Here is a 22492-nt window from a genome sequence, read left to right as displayed (position 1 = left end):
CAATCTTTTGATGCTCGACGGGTTCCTATCAGATTCTGAAAATTTTGAAATTCTGACCTTCACTACACTAAACTCTACTCTAGTAAACTCCTTACCTGCGGGGCAATTCCCGTAAATATCCTCTTCGTCCAGGGTTATTTACATATCCCCATCGTCATCTCTTGAGCTGTCGTTACATTTGCTGCTCTCCTGAGCTGTGGTTACATTTGTTCTGGAAACAATTCGGAACGACCAATCGCAGTGAGTCTAGGGGTTATTTCTTTGGTTAACATCACAGTTCACATCGAAGCTTTCACAATTTTCGTCCACGGAGAAAGGCTAGGGTTCACCGCTGTGATGCTGCAAGGATGCCTGAGAAGAATGAACATGAACCATTGTACGAACTTGAGAATCATATGCAGTCTATGAATCATACGAGCCAGATCGAGGAGGAAGACGATGGTGCAGGTGGAGAATCCATCGATAATCCTCACATACGATTCGAAGCTCACTCGCTCGAAGATGGTGGCGTAGGGGGCAGCGTCGATGTCATGGACGGCGTCGAAGAGGTCCCTCAGGATTCTACCTACATCGGTGGTGCCGCCAATTTCGTTATACCGTCACGTGGGGAGGGTATGGATCAGCTGACTCTCTCCTTTCAGGGTGAAGTCTACGTGTTCGATTCCGTTTCCCCAGAGAAGGTGTTGGTGACAGTGATTTCGTAACTGTGTTCAATTTACAGTTTTTGAGGTAAATTTGAGGTGTTGGTTTTCAATTTTCTCTTTTTCTTCGATTACTTATAGGTACAGGCGGTTCTGCTACTGCTGGGAGGGTATGAAATGCCTTCTGGCGTGTCTGGCTCAGGCATGGCATCCCCTCCGAATCAGAAGGTAGCCTCCATCCTCCTCTCATTCTTGCGGGTGCTTTTGTCTTTATTTTATGTTTTTCATTAAATCGACAGTGTTCGTTTCTTCCATCGATTGTAGAGTTTAGTTGATTATCCGCGACGCTCGACTCTTCCTCAGAGAGAGGCTTCTCTTCATAGGTTCCGTGCAAAAAGAAAAGAGCGGAACTTTGATAAGAAGATTCGATATAATGTTCGGAAAGAAGTTGCTCTCAGGTAGTTATCCTTCTGCTAAATATTTTGTATTTATATTTAATTAAAATTTGTTAGAATACGAGATCAGAGGAGATGTTAGCAGTTTGGAGGAAAGTTTATAATCTTTGTCTTAGGCCATGTGGGAAACTATTATTTTTTTCTCTCATTGTGGGCGGGCTTTTGTTGAGATAAACATAAACTGCCCATCTGCATAGGCTTCATGCTGTTAGTTAATGTGTCTGAGTACATTGACGAATCATTGTGCACATTGTAAAGCCTTATTGTTAAGAGTTTTTATACCCTTCTTGTAAGAAATGCTTTATCTTCTCTTATGCATATGCTAAGCCTCTTAACTTCACCTACTTATTCACCTTGCCCATGTTGTCTCTTGTTTTTGTTCCTTCCGAAGATGGAGCTTCTGTTCATTCTTCCGCCTTAACTTTTACCCCCTCCTAGGATAATGCATAGCATTCAATATTCAAGAGGTTTAGTGAACCATTAGTTCCCTCTTAGAACTCAAATTAAGAGTTCTAAATGATGTCTATTTATATATCGCTACTACTTCAGTTCAGTCTAAAGAGTATTAATGTAGACAATGGTAACAAGTTAGATGATTAAAGGATACTGTTTGAGTAGGAGTTATCTCCCAAGAATCGAGGCTTGCGACTAAACACACGTGGCCAAGCTTGTTATTTTTGGATGTCATGCTTATCCTAGGCTTCTGTTGTAGGTTTGTTCTTTGAGTTTTAGATAGATGCTGCAATTATTAACCATTTTTATATGGTATGTTTATTGGTATCTAGTAATGATGTGGTAAGCTAGGCTGAAAAAAATACAAAACCAACAATAGCAACCTTCTAGAAACCAGAATCGTAGTGTACCAGAAAACTATGAATATGGCAGAAACTAAATGCGATTAGAACTTGCAAACCACAAATCTGATGGGGCTGAAAGTAACATATCTTAGAGGTTTTAATGAGATGAGTACGTGGTTAAAATATCAAAGCAATATGATAGTTAGATTAGGAGATACGAACATGGACAGAAAATAGAAACTAAGAAAAACCAGAAAACAGCAAGGAGAACTTGAATAACTCTCAATTCATCAGTGCAATGGTGCTCAAGTTTGGGTCGAGTGGAGTAGAATGGGACGGGAATAACATAGATAAAACTCAGCCCTATCTGAAGGTTAGATACTCAGAAAACAATGACTGAAGCTCAGACATGTATACTGTGAAAACAGTCCTATCGCAGACCTGAAACAATATGTAAAACATAGAAAATTTGGGAGATTATGATTGCAGCAACAAAGGATTATTAAGGCATATAATAAGAGTAGAGTTCACACAATAATAGTCCACGATAGAGAGTGATAATTGCTGGAATTCCTGCAGTACAGTAATGGAAGAAAGAGAAAAGAAATAGAAGATGAAGACGGAAGTGGGGAATATGACTAGGGCTTCACCACCACTGGCCTACGGGAAAGGCTTTACCATCAGTCTCAATCCTAAGCTTCACCACTTAGGACAACAGCTGAATCACCACAGCAGCACACTCTCACATAGAGCATAGTTTTCTCAAACATCCAAATCTGTGGCCTAGATTGCCATTTGCTCTTTATTTATAATAATCAATGAACTGATTACAAGAATAGAAACTCTCCTTGCTACTTGGCTGCCAAGCAAACGCTAAAAAAGAATCCTTCTAGAAAGGACCATTAGCTATTACAAGGAAAATAGAAAATAGGATGAAATCCTTCTAGAGGATCCATTGCTAATTAGAAACTTCTACTTAATATCTATCTTAACCACTAAGTAATTCATTACATGGAATTAGAAATTAAATGTTCAATAATTACTAACTTCCCTCTAAAAAGCTATTACAAAATAGAAACTAAATTAACGACACTCTCTAAGAGAATATATTCAGCAGCATCCAATCTCCAAGTGGGACCCACATAAGATCTGATGTCCCCCATCAAGCCCACACATGCAAGATAAATGGAGCTGGTTGATAACCAGCCCAGCTGTCAAGACAAAATGATGCAGAGAACTCACATAAAGGCTTAGGTTATGTATGTGTTGGACCTTTGATCCCATGTGTTTTCAATGTAATAGGCCACTTTAATGGGCCTAAATATGGGTAGAAGGTAGGCATACGGGATTAGGCTTAGTTAGTTAGTTAGTTCTTTTTAATTTTAAGTTGTTTAATAGGCTTTGAATTCCCTCACCTTGCGTGAGATGGTTTCCTTTTATTATTATGCTTCTTATTTATGTTGCTTAGCAATAGGATTTTACTTTCTTGTTCAGAGTAGGATTATGATTTAGTTTTCTATATAAAGCTTCTAAGAACCAAGGCTCAGCGATTTGATGAATAAAAGTTTCTTTCTCTGTAATGGAGTGCTGTGCGATTCAGTTGAGGGTGGGAGATCCTTGGAGGACAGTGAGATTCTGATCCTTGTTCTTGGTGGGAAGCCATAGTTATCTTTCTTCTTTCTATTGTCTCTGTTTTTTCCTGCAATGAGGCTATCCGACTTATACTAGGATTGCTGAATCTAGACTCTTACTAGTCTGATTCGTGTGATGACTTATGATTTCAGAAAGTCTTCATGGTCGATATTCTACATGTGATTGAATCAGAACTAGATAACCAGACACAGAACCAAGAGAAAGAAGATGGAGGAGGAGGAGATTGAGAAGATGGAGGAAAGTTGTGCCGAGAGCATAGTTGTCATGGCGTCGCCATGGCGTCCTGGCGCTGGAGAAGGTTGCATGGCGACCTACGCCATGGCGTCCCTCTTCGATTTCTTCTTCGATTTCTGAATTTTCTTCTTAAAACTTGAGTAACAATAGAGAAAAAATAAAACATGGCTTGAGTATACATCTATTAAAACATTAAAAATAGAGAAAATAAAAAATAAAACATGGTCGACATGCTCGCCATGTCGATATATCGATGTGACACCCCTCCACCGACTTGGATCACCGTGACGCCGTGACAACTATGGTCGAGAGAGATGATGTCTCTCCCCTATTTGATTCACTAATTTGAAAATAATAATTACAACCATCTCCCTAGGGAGGTAAAAGGTAAAACAAGAAAATACAACATAAGTAAATAAGATGTTAGACTAGTGCCCAAACTACCCTTATTACATAAACTCTAACACTCCCCCTCAAGCTGGAGAATAAATGTCATACATTCCCAGCTTGCATAACAGGATGCTAAACTGATGAGGGATGACCCCCTTGGTAAAGATGTCAGCTAACTAATCGTCTGTCTTAACAAAAGGAGTACAAATGTAGCCGGAGTCAATCTTCTCCTTGATGAAATGCCGGTCCACTTCCATGTGCTTTGTTCTGTCATGTTGCACAAGGTTGTGTGCTATGCTAATGGCAGCCTTGTTATCACAATAGAGTCTCATAGGTCTCTCAGTATCAAATCGCAACTCTTGGACCAGCCGTCTCAACCATAAAAGTTCACATACTCCATGAGCCATAGCTCGAAATTCTACCTCTGCACTTGACTGAGCTACAACTGGTTGCTTTTTAACTCCTGCATGTGACCATATTACTACCTACAAAAGTACAATAGCCAGATGTAGATCATTTGTCAGAAACTGAACCAGCCCAATCAGCATCAGTGTAGCCTTCAATTCTCAAATCATTGTTCTTGGTATATTGGAGACCTTTTCCTGGAGAGGACTTTAAGTATCTGAGGATCCTGTAAACAACATCCAAGTGCCCACTCTTGGGGGCATGCATAAACTGATTCATCACCCCAACTGCATAGGTGATATCTGAGCGAGTCAAAGAGAGATAAATCAATTTCCCTGCATCAACAAGGGAAGGTCCACAGTCTTCTCCTAGCTTATGATTCTAATCAATAGGAGAGTTTGCTGGTTTGCAGCCCAACATCTTTGTCTCTTGCAACAAGTCTAGGACAAACTTCCTTTGACATATATTTATTCTCTTCTTAGACCTTGATACTTCAATCCCTAAGAAGTACTTTAAGGGACCCAATCTTTAATCTCAAACTGTTGTTTCAAGTAGGTTTTCAGCCTAGCTATCTCAGCCCTGTCATTTCCAGTCACTACGATATCATCAACATAGACCATAAGGGCTGTGATGGTACCATTACCATGCCGGGTAAATAAAGTGTGGTCAGCATGGCTCTGGGAATACGCATTTTTCAAAATGGCCTGTCTGATCCTCTCAAAGCAAGCCTTCGGGGATTGCTTGAGACCATATAGTGCCTTCTTGAGCAGGCACACTTTCCCTTCAACTGAGGGACACTTGAAGCCAGGTGGAGTCTGCATGTACACTTCCTCTTCTAGGTCACCATGGAGGAAAGCGTTCTTCACATCCAACTGATAGATGGGCCAATCTTGATTAGCCGCCAATAATAAAATAACTCTTATTGAGTTGTGCTTCGCCACAGGAGCAAATGTCTTTTGATAATCGATCCCATACACCTGACTACAGCCTTTAGCCACCAACCGGGCCTTGTATCTCTCAACTGTACCATTTGATCGGTACTTGACTGTGTAGACCCATCTGCATCCAACTGGAACTCTCCCTCTGGGAAGATCAACTAGTTGCCAAATACAGTTCTTCTCAAGGGCTATCATTTCCTCTGACATGGCTTGCTTCCACTTTGGGTCAGACATGGCCTCAGTTACATTTTTGGGAATGGAAATAGAAGAGAGAGCGGCAGTGAAGGCAACACCTGTAGGAGAGAGAGCATCATAGGAAACAAACTGGGCTACAGAATTAGTGCAAGCTCTCTTTCCTTTTCTAGTAGCAATAGGAAAGTCTATATCAGAAGGAAGAGAAGAGATGTTACCTGACTGAGGAGGATGTATCTCAGGATGTGGATCCAAAGAGGGCTCTTGGCAGGTCTTCTTTCCTTTACTCTTCAAGCTTTCACCTTTTTTTGTACTGAATGTGGTAATCTTTCTCATTACCAGAATCACTTTCAACAACTCCTTCTTACCAGAACCACTTTCAACAACAGCTCCTTCTTTACCATAACCACTTTCAACAACAACTCATTCTTTAGGTTTCCCAATATCAAACAAAAATGGGGAAGTAGGCAAAGGTGGGAGGAAAGGGATAGAAACAACCTCTTCATTTCCACTATTCTCCCCTAGAAGAGGATGTTGAGAAGGAGTGAAGAAAGGTATAGATTCAAAGAAGGTAACATCTTTTGAGAGGAGTCGCCTTTGGGAAGAGGGATGGTAGTACTTATACCCCTTGGTAGAGGAGGAATATCCAAGGAAAAAACATTTGAGTGCCTTGGGGTCAAGCTTAGTTCGAGCACATTTATTGACATGGACATGACAAACACACCCAAACACTTTGGGAGGAAGAGAGAAAGCAGAAGTCTGAGGAGACAACGAGTCTAAAAGGGATTTGGAGCCAAGAAGTTTAGTGCGCATGCGATTGATTAAAAAGGCAGCGGTAAGAAGGGCTTCAGACCAAAAGGTCTTGGGAACATGCATGCCAAATAGGAGACTCCTAGTGACTTCCAACAAATAGCGATTTTTCCTTTCAGCCACCCCATTTTGTTGAGGGGTGTCAACACAAGCAACTTGATGGATAATGCCATGATCAATAAAAAACTGTTGCAGCCCCCCATACATGTACTCCCCCCCCTTTATCAGAACGAACAATTTGAAATCGAGTACGAAACTGGGTATAGATGAGCTGATAAAAAATTTTAAAGGTATCATAGACCTCTCTTTTTTGTTTCATCAAAAAGGTCCAAGTTAACCGGGAATAGTCATCAACAAAGGAAACAAAATAGCGATAGCCAAACAAAGAAGTAGTGGGGGAAGGCCCCCAAACATCAGAGTGCATAATATGGAAAGGAACTGTGGATTTATTACCCTGATAAGGATAAGGAGAACGATAATATTTGGCAAACAAACATGTTTCACACTGAAACACATGGGAAGAAGGAATGGAAGAAAACAAGTGAGGTAATTTTGTCCTCATAACACCAAAAGAAGGGTGGCCCAAATGTTGATGCCACAACATCACAGAGTCAACAGTACTGTTGTCATTACGCCCACATGCGTAGGACTGAGCAGTAGGTAGAGGGGATGTTCTTTGATTAAGAAGGTAGAGTCCCTTTTCCTCACGTCCTTTGTCAATTACCCTCTTTGTCACCAAATCCTAAAAAACACAATGAGATGGTAAAAAGGTAACAGAACAATTCAAGGATTTGGTTAGGTGGCTCACAGATAAGAGGTTAGTATGAAATTGAGGAACATGAAGAACAGAGTCAAGGGAGATGGAAGAAGTGACACGAACACTACATTTACCGAGAAAATGAAACCACCAACAACTCTAACCTTTTCCTTACCAGAACAGATAGAGTAGGAGTTATAACATTGAGATATGTCGATCATATGGTCAGTGGCTCTAGAGTCAATGACCCATGTAGAGGTAGTGGAAAGGCCAGATGTAGAGGCCTGTAAAGAGGCCTGTAAAGTGTTGTCTGTCTATAATCCATAGGGAGATCCCATAGGTGCAACCTCAGTCATCAAGGAGCATGCTTTGGCTCCCCCTCTCTTGCTGTTGTGCATACCAGGGGGACAACCATAAAGTATCCAACATCTCTCTCTTGTGTGTCCAAACTTCCCACAATGGTCGCAATGGAACCTATCTCTGTCATTTCCTTGGGGTGGACCCTGGCCTCTTCCTCTAAGAGCTGACATAATGTAAGAATACACAAAAAAGAAATGATACTCAAATCCAATGTGGAGTACACACTCTACCCACACAGAGACAATTCTTATCAGGAAGGATTTCTCCAAACAACCTCTATCGATTAACTTCTTCAAAGAAGTGAAAGAACACACTTACAAGGTGGGAGTAATACCCAAAGTCAAATGGGGAGTATATTCTCAACCCAAACACAGAAACAAACCAGTTAACAAATCCACCACCAGCAAGCAAACAAACAACAGTTTCTTGAAAATAGCTGAATCAAATGCACCACGTTCACCTTAGCTTCATTCCATAATAATCAACAACACTCAAATAAGGTACTCCTTCAACCACCAGCAACTATTCAACTCACCACAAGGCTGTAAAGATGAAACAGAGAAGTAAACCAAAAGCTGGCGGTACCTGTGAAGCTGTAAAGAAGTAGGCTATGTTTTACAACCATTCCATATCACCAACCGAGTCCCTAAGGACTTTAAAGTGTGCCTCTGGGCGATTTTAACAAGCCTGCCCCCATTGCAAAATATGGTGGAATAAGGGAGAATTGAAAAAAAGAAGAGAGGAGTTGGCGGTACTGTAGCAGCAGCATAAACATGAGTTGCAGGTCTTGGGCTGTCTTCTTTTGCAACCAGTCTTTTGGGGACTTGGAAGAGGAGCCTAGGGCGACTTCAATGAACCAAGATTGAGCTTGAACAAATGTAGGGTGAAGAAGAGACAAGCTATAAACTCAGGAGCTGGCAGTAACCGAGTCTGAACTTTCATTTGTTGATTTGAGATTCAAATAGTCAAATCTTCACCTGAATACCTATGTTGGTGCTTCCATAGTCTTCATCAAGACATATGGTATGATTCCTTCAAAGTTTTCACACAGCAGCCCCTTCCTTGGAATCCCTTTGTAACCTAGGGTTCCAAAGAGAGGGAGAGAAGATGGTGAGCTTGTAGAAGTGTAGAACGACTCTCAAACCAGAATCAGAGAATGCTCTGATACCAAGTTGGAAATGGTGTAAGATTATTCCAAGAGATAAAAGCAGAAGATAAGACGTAAGAAGTGAAGGAGAGAATAGAAGAAGAAAGAAAGAGATGACAACCGAATGATGGAGAGAGATGATGTCTCTCCCCTATTTGATTCACTAATATGAAAATAATAATTACAACCATCTCCCTAGGGAGGTAAAAGGTAAAACAAGAAAATACAACATAAGTAAATAAGATACTAGACTAGTGCCCAAACTACCCTTTTACATAAACTCTAACACATAGTACATCCCACATTAAATTGTTACCATGATAAAATACCCGACTTAAATATATGAAATTAAATTAGTGTTCTTGTGATGTCATAGTCCATATGTCCATGAAACAGTGTCTTAAATCCCATTAAATCATTGAAATCCCATGTTGTATCATTAGCTCATATGTTCCTTATATTAGTTCATATATCATCATTTAATCACGAGGTAAGTATACACTTACAACCCTCACCATATGTTTTGTTAAAACATTCCAACCCATATGTGGTAATTCAAGTGCCATATACCCATTCCTTGTGAGGTAGTTCCTGCATCTTCCAAAGGAGTGATGATCCTCTTTGCACAAGTCCAAATCCAGATTTTCTGGGTAAGGACTGAATTCTCTGAGGATATTTCCATGCATACAAATGAGAATCATTCCATTTTTCTTTTGTATTCATCAGCATATTTTGTCTAGTTTAATCTTAATGATTTTTGAAATTTTAGGGTAATGTCTGCTATTTTATTTTGCTGCTTTGTTCACTGCTACAATATGCTCTATTTTGGACATAAAAGAGTATCAGTCTTTGAACCTATTTGGTGTGTGTTTTATTTAATCTAGGTGAACTGTAATGCCATATTTGAGTAGTTTGTTGTCTCGGCATACAGATTCATATATTATATTAATCATTTTGCTGAGGAATGACTGAGTTATGAGCGTTTTGCCATAGATGGACGAAACGCGTTTTAATAGTAACCAAGGACTGGTAAAATATTTTTATCTCAGTACATGCCCTTATTTCAGGGATCTATTTTTTGCATCATTTCACTGAGACACTAGGGCACTCACAGTAAATTCTCCAGCAATTTTAGGATGCATTTAAAATTTTGCTTAGAATTTTTTTATCATGCATGTAAGATTCTCCCAGCCCTGTTTTTATTTTTACATACATATAATACACATGATCCCTCTTCTCTTAAATTTTTTCCTTCTTCTACTATGTTTTTTCTCCTCTAATGGCTAATGTAATTAGTAGTTACAACTTACAACAACATATAGAGATTAAATAATGTCTATACTACTCCATTTTACACATATAGAACAAGGAATTAACACTCTTACCTTTAGGGATCCTTGAGCTGTCACTCTTCTTATGAAACCATTTGAGCGTAGAAGCATACATGTAGTGTAATGTGCTTCTCCGTGGGTATCTGGTAACTGATATATGTATGGGTATAATCGGTGATTTGACAGCATAAGCAATAAGAAATCCAAAATAGAATAAAATTTCCAATGCCACAGGATATGATTGGTTAGCTGATGTTTCAAAATTTAATGTTGGTTCATTGGAACCATATAATGCAACTGCATCATCCGGCTTTCTTTATGTGGCTTCACATCGATTTTAGCCTCTCGTTTTGAAATAATTGTGTTCTGGTGTTTTTTCAAGCACAAGTCTAGCGTAACTGTGTAGACTTGTTTAATTAAGCTAGGAAACTGTGAAACTTGCTTTCATGGGTTCCATATTCCATTCCTTATTCTCTTCATCAACTTTCTGTTTGATAAAATATACTATTTCTTCAACCCAGTTCTGTTATATGTTTTCCCTTATCAGGATGCAGCGTAAAAAGGGTCAATTCACATCATCAAAGGTGAGTGCAGATGACGCGGGATCGGCTTCAAATTGGAATGGTACCGGACAAGATGATTCACAGCAAGAAACTTTGTGAGTACCAAGTCATCTATCAGTTGTTGTTAGTCTCCCCAGATAATAACCTTCATTGTTTCCTCATGTCTTCTTTCTTTTAGGCTGGTCTTATGCCTAAATGCCTAATTCATTTTCCTAGTAGCTTGCTATTAATCTGTAAGTGCTTTCTTCAGATGCACACACTGTAGCATTAGTTCAAAGTCTACTCCAATGATGCGTCGTGGGCCATCTGGCCCTAGGACTCTGTGCAATGCATGCGGGCTTATGTGGGCAAACAAGGTTGGTTCCCGACTTCCCATATATGGCCAATTACTGTCAGTTCCTGTTTTCTATTAAAAAAAAATTTTAAAAAAATTTTAAAAAAATTTTAAAAAATAAAAAACTGTGAGCTTCATGTTAACAGTAAGCAATTTTATTATATGAAAAATTGATTACAATTACTGCATCTCTCTTGTTCTCTGTTTTCATATTTAGTAATGTCAAAAGTATTGTTGAGAGACACAATGCAAAGAGTATAAAATGGAAGAACTGAGGAGAGACAAAATTAGAAGGGCAAGGAAGGAAATGAACTTCACAATTCATAAGTCAAACCTACAAAGAGATCACAGAAAAAATCTGTGCCAAACGCTATGTAGCATCTCAAAGATCTCTTCCCTTGGCTAGCGCATCAACTGATTCATGGGCTGATTTTGATGGGATTTAAAGCAGTCAATGAGTTCTCTTTTATAATATCCAGCACTCTTTTGTCTTTACAAGTGGGGTTGGTGATATCGAGACACATACAAACTCTTGTGACATATTATTATCAAGGAAAGAAACGAAGAGATTATAAGTGTATGGCAATGCAAATCCAGCTCCTGCATGGCATATGAGGTGGGAGTAAATCAGTTGAACAGATTCTAGACTTTTATTAAGCATAAAACGACTTCATTGCCAGTTTGATAGCCCATGTTGGCTGTTGCTATAGGACTTGTAATGTAGAACTGCATTTGAAAGACCAAAACAGTACCAATAACATAATCAAATTCAGTGAATAAAGATCAGATTATGGAGAAATCATATAACACAAAATCAGATGGGTAGATGGGGCTGAAATTCAAATCGAGTTCAGTAAATAGGATTAGAACACTCGCTGAAAATCTTAAGATGAGCCAACGTCTGGATCAGAAAAAATGAGTCAATAATCCTAGTGACACTAGGAAATGGGTATAACAGTAAATTAACCACTCAGAATAGAACTCAGAAAATAGGATTAAACTGAGCAATCGATTCTGAACGTGGACTATGAATATCGGCAGTAACAGATTAGGAAAATCAGAATTTGATTCAGTATTAGGACAAGAACTAAGAGATAACGGTAAAATAGGGAGAATACAATTATTTCCAGATCAGCAGGTCTGATCTGTGAGAAACTTGGATCAAGTTCTTCCTTTAGGGTTTAGAATAACCTATCAAAAGATGAAGGTAATCTAATGACTAGATTCTCCTAATTCAAATTCATGCAAAAAAAGTCTTTCATATAAATCCAGATCAGAGAAAAAAGTGCAGAAAAATTCCGAACAGTACTTGTTAATGGAGAGAAAATGGAGGAAGAATGAGACAATAAAAGAAAACACCCGGGCTTCACACTGCAAGGTGGTTGGAAGGATCGATCACCAACCAACCTTGATCAAACACAAGGTTCCTTGATTGAACACAAGGGATTCTTCACGCAGGAAGGAGAAAGCAGCAACTTTGTCTTTATTATTAATCAAAATTCGTGTACAATGCTGGTCCCCTTTACAAACTTATATAGGAGACTCAAAAATAGACTCAAACATTAGAAAGAAAAGGCCTAACCGAATTCTTAACCAATTAGGTAACCTAAACTAATTAAGAAACTGAAATAATGAAGGAAACTACTCAAAACAAGACTGGGCGTATAGAAACTGAAATAATGAAGGAAACCACTCTACCACGGTGGGGACCTGCCAGCTCAGGTATTACACATCTGACGCCAATGAACCCCCAAATGCTAACCCTACTATTTGTTCCCATTCTGGTATTACACATCGAACCTAGGACAGTGAATGGCATTCTGGTATTACACATCGGACCTACCACGGGTTATCCAACACCTTTCCCATATTGGTAAGGGCTGTAGCATTGGGTTCATGATATCCTTAACCATATGCATTCTAACATGATGTCATATGATTCAATAATAGTTAATAAAGCAATTCTATCCAGCATCATCAATATCAATAGCATTCAAAGATCACATATAAATTTATGCAAATGCAACATGGAATGCTTCCTAATATCATGCAACACCTAATGCAAAAAAGAAGCTATAAAACTATATGAACACCATGCTATAATGATGAATGTCATGGAAGCCATCAATAAACATAAATTAAAGTAATAAACACTCTTAAACAAGGTCAAAGTTCCCTTACCTAGAGTTGGATGTTAACCTAAGCAAGGAGAAAATCCAACTCCCAATTAACCTCACCAAAATGATAATTACAGCCCTAAAACAGCAGTAGGTAGCATGTATTAGGCATTAAACAAGTCTAAAACATAGCCTAAACCAACTAGGACCAAGGCTGGGACAGCAGGGCAGAATCGGATTCAGACCTGCCTGAAACCAGTTGACCGTAGGGGTCATAGGCTCTGAATCTGGTTGATGTTTTAGTGCCTAATTTGAGACCCAAATCCCATGGATCTTGCTATGCATGGAGTCTAATCCCCCAAATTGGCTTAGGGGAAACTAAGGGTACAGCCGTGGGGTCATTTTGACCCAATTGCATGTATGATCAAAGCCAAGACTCCCAATCATAATTAATAAAAGAGAAATCTTGGAATTTCAAGAACATGGCTGAATCCCAGGGAAAGAGGGCATTGGGGCAGCACCAGGGCTGGAGATGATCCTCAATTGAGCTGGATCAACCCAAATCATGTAGGGTTTTTTTTTTAGGGCTTTTATAGGTCAACTTGTCTAGCTTCAAGGTATTGGGTTGATTGCCATAAATTTAGTTGGAAAACAAAGGAAGAAGGAAGGAATTTGGGGAAACCAGAATTTGGATGGATTACCTATCTTGAGTATAGAATGGAGAAGGTGATGGCAGCCCCAAATCCAAGCTTCTCCAACCTCAATTGCCAATAGTTTCCAAGCCCAAGTCTTCTCCTCCTTTCTTCTCTAGAGTAAAATTGGTTCTTAGTTTGAGAAGAAATGAATCCTAAAGCTAAGTCTTCTATATATAGTTTGTTGTACTGAGGCTTGTTTGGTTTGGCTCTAGGTAGAATTAGTTTGGAGAAATGATTCTCAAAACTGATTACATTGGAAATAAGTACTTAAAGTTTATGTTTAAGTCATGGGCTTGATGTACCATGACATAAGTGGGGCCCCGGGCATGTTGGCACACGGGCAACTGGGGACACACAGGGGTGTGGGTCCCACAAGAGGAAATTAGAGTTGTGCCCCCATTATGCCATTAAAGCATTAATGATATATATATACACACGAATGGATTCTTACCTAAGACCCAGCCTATGAGATTGTGAGGTTCTGCATGTATTCGATCCAACATGCTTGACATATGAAGCGTATATGCGAGGTCCCGTCCGGTTCCTCAAGTCCCAAAAATAACTACATCAGCCGATTCTTCGGAATCCATCATTGGGAAACTTGAAGGTTGGTTCGAATCCTCAGCCGATAAAGCCCACAACATTGAGGCATACATAGTGTGAACCAGAACCTGAAATCACACAAGTTCAAATAGGCTCAGTTTGGAGGTGGGTGTCACACTATTCACTTAGCCCCTTTATACATATATATATATATATATATATATATCATATAGCATGTATAAACCATTTAGTATACTACTATTCATTTAGTCTATAAGTTTATCATATATGAACCATATGATATGTATATATATTATACAAATATGAACCACTATAGACTTACATACCTTAGTATATATATACAGCTTAGTATGTAATACTATAATAATTTATTATAATACAAAAGGTTATACAAATAACACTATAATAATATGCCACTCATTATATTAATATAAAATATTATACTTCCCATTAAAATACTTTGTTAATTGTTAATCATTGTTCTGCTAGTATTTTGTTAAAACTTAAGGTCCAATGTAGGCTTCTGATAAAATGATAAGGGATTGAAATCAGTAATGTAATTATTTGTCGATGCTGTCAAAATCCATGAAACTGGCTGCTATTGTTTTATTGTTTTATATTGTAGTAGCTTTTTCCCAGATTTCAATTATTTAACCACTCAGCACCCTCTAACCCAAGGGGGGGGGGGGAACAAAAAAGAAAAAATCAAGTGGGGTCCTGAAGATCTGGTGGCATATTTTCCGTGTTTTGTTGCCCAGTTTTCTTTGCAGCCAAATACAAAATTTAGCGTCTATTCTGTTCTGTACCTAAGGGAGTAATTCTGATGAATGCCTGGTCTTTTTTCCAACCTATCTGCTACAGTTGATATATCTTTCTTATCCAACCATGTGTTCAAATTGTGTGCGCGGACTTCTTGTCTTAGATTTAGATTGCTTCTCCCCATGCTCATGCTGTTTATGCATAGTGCTAAATTGTTTTTGCATTGCTGCTGAATTACTGAGTTGCAGGGAACTTTAAGAGATCTTTCTAGGACGCCGATAATTGTGCAAGCAGCATCTGTGGGAACTCGGGACACTTCAGCAAACCTGATTGAGCAGGTATTCATCTAGATGAATTGACTTCCATTTGACTCGGTTGCAATGGAAGGTACTGACGGGAGGGTTTGCATTTCTTTGTAGGAGTAACAGCAGTGCTTTCTTTGTGGTGTTTTTTGTAGGCTGAAGTTAATGGCTCTGATGTGGGAACCAGCAGCCAGGCACCACCGACAGATGTTGCCGCTAATTCCAATGGCAATAACTCTGCTGTAACAGCTGAACAGTAAGTGGTGTGATTATTCACTCCCACCCTAGAAGGCCTACCTAGTTTTGTACTGACACCGGAAAGCGATGGGAAGGCTTTAAATTAGTTTACTTCAGTTGCTTTCAGAGATTTGTACAGATCATTGCATATATCCTCCTTTGATGATTTATTACTGTATAATTGTGATTCCCAATTTAGTCATTCACTAGTTTATTGGATTAAATCGCGTATGGTTTCTAACATCAGTGTCCAAGGTTGATTGTGCATGTTTGGAAAAGGAAACGAGATGGAGTAATATAGACCCAATTCTTTTTCATGCATTCATTTATCTAGATTTGTGTTAATGCCTACTCTATTAGGTCAAAGCTACATAGGCCGAGTTTCATTAAAGAAAAAGCTACGTGGATGATGATGTGGCTGTGGGCGGGAGGATGGGTTGTTGTTGTGTTATAGTAGTTTTCTGGATATCATGAGGAGTGAACTTCTGTTTGTATTGAAATGGACAATAGGTTCTCCCATTGAGTAACCTTGAAGGGGATTCTCTAACTGGCTATTTCTGCTATGTGGGTGATGATATGGCCAACCTGATTGTCCCACAGATAGGGCACTCCTTGTGTTTTCTATGTAAAATTTCACCATCTCTCCATTGTTTAGGCATAAAATCAGTGGAGTTTGACATGGTAATTCTAATCTAACCAATTGATGGATGGCACCCATCCAGTTACTTTGTTTATAGTTTTTTCTCGAAGAATTTTGCCCCGTTGATTCCTTGGATGCCTATGAGGCTTGATTTGGTTATAGTTCTTTCTCAAAATAGAAAATGTATAAAGTGATATCTTTGTGCTTAAGCTTGCTTTGGTTGTAGTTTTATCTCAAAGAATTTTGATCCTTCGATTCCTTAGATGTCTATTATCTCATTGTGCTGCCTTATTTTTATTAAATTGAAAGATATTGTGCTGAGGTTGTTCTTTTTGTCAGTCTTGCCAAATTAAGGATTACAACAGATCCAATTTGTTGAGTTACTGTGGCTTGAGAAGTGGTTCCTCTACCTTGTGGCACTGGGGTTCCTCATAACGTTCTTCCTTGTAGTCTTTGGATGGAATAGGTATCCCTTTTGGCATCCTCGGCTCTCTCTCAAACTGCCCTTCTCCAGGCCAAGGTCTAGAGCAAAGTTGCAAAGTCAGCCAAGACAAGCATGGTTATCATCCCACTTGCTCATTTGTTAGCTCTTTTGAGGATATTCATGACTAGATTGAGTTTTCGTTCTTAGTAAAGCAATTTGTAAAAGATCAAATGAGTAGCTTTTATTTATCATGGCTGCAGCTGTTTGGAATAGATGGCTTCATTCTAACAGAGTTATAAGTCATTCTCACAATGTAGTTAGATCTCCTTGACTTGTTTTTTTTTTTGGAACAGTACATTGATGGCTGCAGCTGTTTGGAATAGAAGGCTTCCTTCTAGCAGAGTAGTAGAATAATACAAGCAGCGTCATTCTCACAATGTAGTTAGATCCCCTTGATTAGGTGCTTCATTTTTTTTCCCATTCTTGGTTGAACGCTACATTGACTTGGTTTACATTATTACTGGTCTTTTTGCTTCTTCTAGGCACACAAGTGCCTTGGATTTCCCTACATCTGGCTTTGTTAGAATATCTTTTGATATCTTCTAATGAAAATTTTGATGGATCTTCTAATGATTATCCTCGACATCCAGGAGCAAGTTACTGTGATTCAGTATGTTACTGGGTGTTTTTTCTTGGGCTTTTCTGAACATAGGGGTTGAATTTTGTAAATGTGGCTGAGGATTCTAATTATGGATTGAAGAATCGGGATCAAATAGGCCAAATCAGCCAGGCTGATTCTGATTCCAGCCCAGCTGGAGCGGGCAATCCATATACCAAAACTAGGGTTAGAGCAGAACATAGTTTTCACGGCTTGGCGATGCCTAAGCGTCCAGGTGCCTTGCTCGCCTAGGCCTGCGCCTTTGATGCCTTGGTTGCCTTGTTCATTTCTTCTTTGCTTCTAAGCCCTCGTCAATGACTTGGGTCGCTTAGATGCTGTGACAAGTATGGGGCAGAATCTGGTTGATTTGGCTGATTTTAACGCATTCAAATCAGAATCAGATTGTCTAGAATCGGATCCACTGGAACCGATCCGGACCTCGATTCCAGAGTTTGGAATCCTTGCTGTTAATGGTGAGATAGGAATTATAGTTTGCTGTTCAGACGTGTTATAAGAGAAACATGGAAACTCATTGCTGGTGGTTATCTGCTTATAAATCCTTCAAAAGCTGCTCTTTGGAGAGTACAATTCTCGATGTCAGATTTTCGTGGATAATTGTCCAAATTCTTTGCATTCATCTACCATTTTTTAGAAAAGGGAAAACTGTACTGTTTCTTTTGATATTCAATATAGTATTATAGTTATCCAAAGGGGGGGGGATGACGAGGGAAAGAGATCATTAGAAGAAAATGTATCTTTTTCCTCGACAGTTTTAGTATGTAGTATCGTGATTGCATGAGTCATAACCATAAAAGTCATAACCATAAAAGCCATTTGTTATGGTAGTAGTTGCCTCAACCATCACACATATTCTATAGCCATACATATGAGGGATTCGGCTTCTCTCCACCGCACCCCTGAGCTGTACCACATCCGGCGCAGCAGTAGATGTTGACAAGTGACCAAGGTGCTGTTGGAACGCCGAGGACGAAGATGAATCACATCTGAGTGTGGTGCACATGTGATGGAGAGAAGGATTTCTTAATTTTGAAATCCTCATTTCTGCGCCAAACGATTTCCTGCTCGGCCACATGTTGACATCTGTTTCCACGTCAAACATACGTGGTGTAGATGGGGAGTACACTGCAGAGGAGCGGATCCTACAAGTGAACCACCAAATTTGATGTGGTTTAGCAGATGAATTTTCCATCTATCTAATTGTTAGAATGATCAAATTATTCGTCCATGTGGCAGAATGTGCTGTTCATTTGGAGAATATATTCCCAGAGATTTTCAGGAATATCTTCATCATGAGTACAATATCTTATGTTCTTATTTTTCTTCATTTAGGGATTCATAAGTCACCTCCAAGAAGCACATGGATACTCTAGATAAATATAGTACATGTGAATGTTGAAGTTAGTCTTTCCCCTTGTAAATGGAGCTCTAAATGATTGTAAAGCAGTCATTTCAAAGTGGGCTTTGAGGCACCCTCAAGGCCTCAATTGGATCTTTGGAGGACCTCATTTCCAGAGGAGCTTCTTAAGATTGTATATTTGGGAGAGAGGACGCTGCTTGGTCATGTGGGCCTGCATTAGTGTGGGGGCCAATGAGGGTGCACTCCCTGACATCCAACATGGGGGTGGGTGGTTATTTTGCCAATCCTGTGTCTAGCATAGATAGAATGATAGAGGTCTTACAAAAACTCAGGCTCTAAAGGAAATTGAGGGTTGTGGGAATTGAAAAATTGAAAGATAAGTTCAACTCAGATGATGATTTAGGATATCTTGGATTGAACAGAAAGAAAGTTGCACAGAGAAATTGCAAATTAATAAAACTAGAAGAGAAAGGAGAAGAAAATGATGATAATGATTATGACAATGAAGTTATGAAGATGAAGAAGATAGGAAGAGAATACAATCTAGCCACTCGCACCAAAGCACACCAACTTAGAAATTTTGAAACCTCATACTTTCAAGCAGAGAACAGCTCCCATTATGATTGGAATGTATAAAGTTCCTATTATTAATATGGTAAAAGGGCTGTAAATGTAGGCTCTTGAAATCCCAATTAAATAATTTCTGAAAATAGAAATATCATGAAAGACTGATGCCATGTTAGTATTTTAGAAGGGAATGTCTAAATGACACCTCTGTAATGAATTTAGAACTTGAAAATATTTTTTGACTGATCATTGTTTTATTCCCCTTTTTTTTTTTTATACGTTATAGGTTAAAAAAGGTTTTCAAAATTATTTGAAAGCATACTTACAATAAGACAATTGCCAAGAGTGGTTATTAATTTATTATCTCACATGTTTTTTGAGTACAAATAAACACCTTTAGTTCATATTATTCAATATGTCATCTGCATACAAAAATTAAAGGGAAAATTTCACAAACACCCCTTAAAAGTATTTAATATCTCATAAACTTATCAAATTTGGTCAAAATATCAACATTTCCCTTGACGTTAAGCAAAGTTACCATTCAAAGTTAAAATGTCGATTTTAACCTCATTAGTTATTTAAAAAAACAAAATGAAATATACAATTTAATCCCAAAGTTGAAATATCCATTTTAAACCTAAAATATCAACCTTCCCTTTTCCTCCCTCTTCTTCCCTATTCCAACAATCTACCCCCTCCCCAAACCCTAACTCGATCGGCATTTTCAATCTCACGCCTCCCTTGCCGGCAGTCCCTCACCGCTCCTCTCATCTCTCACTCAGTGAGGAAGGGGGAAAGTTGGGGATGTGATCTCACAGAACCCCAATTACTTCCTCTGCGGCTTCGATTCCATTTATTTCGGTTCCTGTGTTCCTCGCAGGGGTACTTCCTTCTAGCCATTCATCTAAGACAAGGTAATCTGAGAATTCAAAATCATAAGCTTCAGCAAAATCGTTTTCTGTGGAATTTGTGGATTGTAAAGTGAAATCAGACATTTGGGTATTCTTTCAAACACAAAGAAGGGGATTCAGAACTTGTGGTTAATGTGAATTATCTGGGTTTTTGAGTTTAGAGTTCAGTAGTCTTGGCATGGGAGGAATGGAATCATGAAATGAACCAATTGGTGTTTCTGCCATAGATGCAGGGGTACTTCTTCATCTAAGACAAGGTAATCTGAGAATTTAAAATCATAAGCTTCAGCAAAATCGTTTTCTGTGGAATTTGTGGATTGGAAAGTGGAATCAGACATTGTGGCCCATCTTAGGAGAGAGAGAGATAAAGGGAAAAGGAAAGAGGAGATCACGTTGGGTGTAGGAACAATTCAAGGAAGACTTGGGAAGCCTTATGGACTCATTGGTGCTCGGCCCTCCTCCTCATCCTCCCCGTCGTCGTCGTCGTCGTCGGTGGTGGTGTCGAGGTGCCAGGTGGAGAGCTGCCACGCGGCGCCGGTGAACTCCAAGGATTATCACCGCCGGCATAAGGTGTGTGAGATGCACTCCAAGGCGCCCAAGGTGGTGGTTCTTGGTATGGAGCAACGGCTCTGCCAGCAGTGCAGCAGGTTCAATTTCTTTCTTCTACTAACAAATCAGAAGAAATCACAATTGTTTCTGGGTTTTTGTTTTCCCTCTATACTCTTTTTCATCTTCGTCTCTAATAGCTTTGGGGGATTGGATTGTATGTTTCATGTAGTATTTGAGTTCGACGATTCAAAGAGGAGTTGCAGGAGGTGACTGACCTGCAAACACCGGTGAATGCCACAATCCTGAAACGCTTCTTCCTTCCGCCCAACGAAGACGATGAAGATAGAATAAGGGATTTTACCTCAAGGGTATTATGCGGAGTTCACACTGTGGTAAGGGCAGTATCGTCATTTAAAAAAAATTAACAGCAACTTTGCTGCACAGACTAACGGAGTGGACTAAGTTGAAATAAAAATATAAAATAAAGGTACTCTGTGATATTTTTCTAAAGTTTGGTAAATCCGTGTCATTTTGAATATTACAAGGGGTGTCCATAAATTTTCCCAAAATAAAATGGAATCCAACTCAATCGTGCTATGAAACTAGAGTTTTCCCCCTTCTTTTCCTCTTCCTCGTTGAAGAAACAAGAGATACCGGAGAAAATAGGGTAGATAGACCCATACAAAGTGGGTATATGATTGAGACAAGTCACTAACAAAAAGTATGGAAATTTCATAAGGAGTCTAGAGTTATGACATGTAAAGGACCTATCTCATATATAGTAATATTTATTAGAGTAAATTACTCCCCCCTCCCCTCGATTATGCTCTAATGACAAACCCCTCCCCTAGGGTTTGAGTAATGATTCTCCCTTCCCATGCATTCCCAAGATTCTATCAATCGTACCTATTCTGTTAAAAAGGACTGTTAAGTGATAGAAAAAGACTATATTACCCTTTTACAGTTTATCTAAAAACCTTATTCTAATTTCTCTCTCATTGCTCTATCGTCTCCCACCTATGTAAACGAGAAAGTGAAGATGGAGAGTGCATCTTCCGCCTGTTGAAACAGTCATTGCCGCAACAACCTGCAACTCATCTCTCTCTGCAACTGCTTGGACGTGCATCTTCCATCTCCGCTTGGACCTGCAACCAACTCCCATCTCGGTTATTCTCTCACGGCTTGGACCAAAAAAAATGAGTGGAAAGTGGAAATTTATTGGTGAAAATGGCACTCCACAACATCCACCTGCTCAAAGACAGATAAAAGATACGGTTATGACTATTTTGAGTGCGTCTCTTTCTCACCATCACTATCAAAAACGTTTCTTTTAGAAGCCCAGACCCAGAAAATCAACAAATTAATGCCAGACGATTAGAGTTTCCATTCCATGCATGTACTGGAGGTAAGAAATTTACAGTAAACTCTTCATTTTTATAGGAGAATGAATTTAAAGCCAAGGCCACCATTTCTATTGTTTGAGTATAGTAAATGGATCAAAACCCGATTCAGATAACCTCTTAGATTCGTCGTTTATTGAAGATTCAGAAAAAAACACTTGAGAAGTTAGTTGGGACCCAAATTGGCGGATTTCCTTGAAATCAGATTTCTGACTTTTTATTTGCATCTTTGATTGGTCTCTATCCAACTTCAGGAGATCTGGTTTGAAGTTCTGAACTGC

General features: G+C 39.1%; 1 protein-coding gene and 2 long non-coding RNA genes across 4 annotated transcripts in view; 1 reads left to right on the top strand and 2 right to left on the bottom strand.

Annotated features, from left to right (window-relative positions):
• LOC122661546 overlaps positions 1 to 11892 on the bottom strand; it is a 14022-nt gene extending 2130 nt beyond the window's left edge. Inside the window, exons 1-2 of the long non-coding RNA XR_006332899.1 lie at positions 11880 to 11892; positions 10549 to 10551 (exon numbers count right to left, since the gene is read on the bottom strand). This is a non-coding gene — a long non-coding RNA (uncharacterized LOC122661546). The remainder of the gene's footprint in view (positions 1 to 10548; positions 10552 to 11879) is intronic.
• LOC122661547 overlaps positions 1 to 17203 on the bottom strand; it is a 24835-nt gene extending 7632 nt beyond the window's left edge. Inside the window, exon 1 of the long non-coding RNA XR_006332901.1 lies at positions 17078 to 17203. This is a non-coding gene — a long non-coding RNA (uncharacterized LOC122661547). The remainder of the gene's footprint in view (positions 1 to 17077) is intronic.
• Positions 329 to 22492, top strand: part of LOC122661545 (GATA transcription factor 24-like) — a 27495-nt gene continuing 5331 nt past the window's right edge. Inside the window, exons 1-8 of one of the 2 annotated variants that reach the window (XM_043856972.1) lie at positions 329 to 680; positions 783 to 869; positions 966 to 1099; positions 10658 to 10768; positions 10924 to 11029; positions 15391 to 15480; positions 15600 to 15700; positions 17099 to 17150. In XM_043856972.1, the coding sequence (XP_043712907.1) occupies positions 348 to 680; positions 783 to 869; positions 966 to 1099; positions 10658 to 10768; positions 10924 to 11029; positions 15391 to 15480; positions 15600 to 15700; positions 17099 to 17150 (1014 nt within the window). In that variant the 5' untranslated portion in view covers positions 329 to 347. Of the gene's footprint in view, positions 681 to 782; positions 870 to 965; positions 1100 to 10657; positions 10769 to 10923; positions 11030 to 15390; positions 15481 to 15599; positions 15701 to 17098; positions 17239 to 22492 lie in introns of those variants that run through there. The other variant, XM_043856971.1, reaches the window with a different exon arrangement.

The sequence above is a fragment of the Telopea speciosissima genome, chromosome 5 (assembly GCF_018873765.1).
Source record: "Telopea speciosissima isolate NSW1024214 ecotype Mountain lineage chromosome 5, Tspe_v1, whole genome shotgun sequence".
Taxonomy (NCBI): domain Eukaryota; kingdom Viridiplantae; phylum Streptophyta; class Magnoliopsida; order Proteales; family Proteaceae; genus Telopea; species Telopea speciosissima.
Note: the sequence above shows the minus strand (reverse complement) of the source record. Positions and strands in the feature narration are given on the sequence as shown.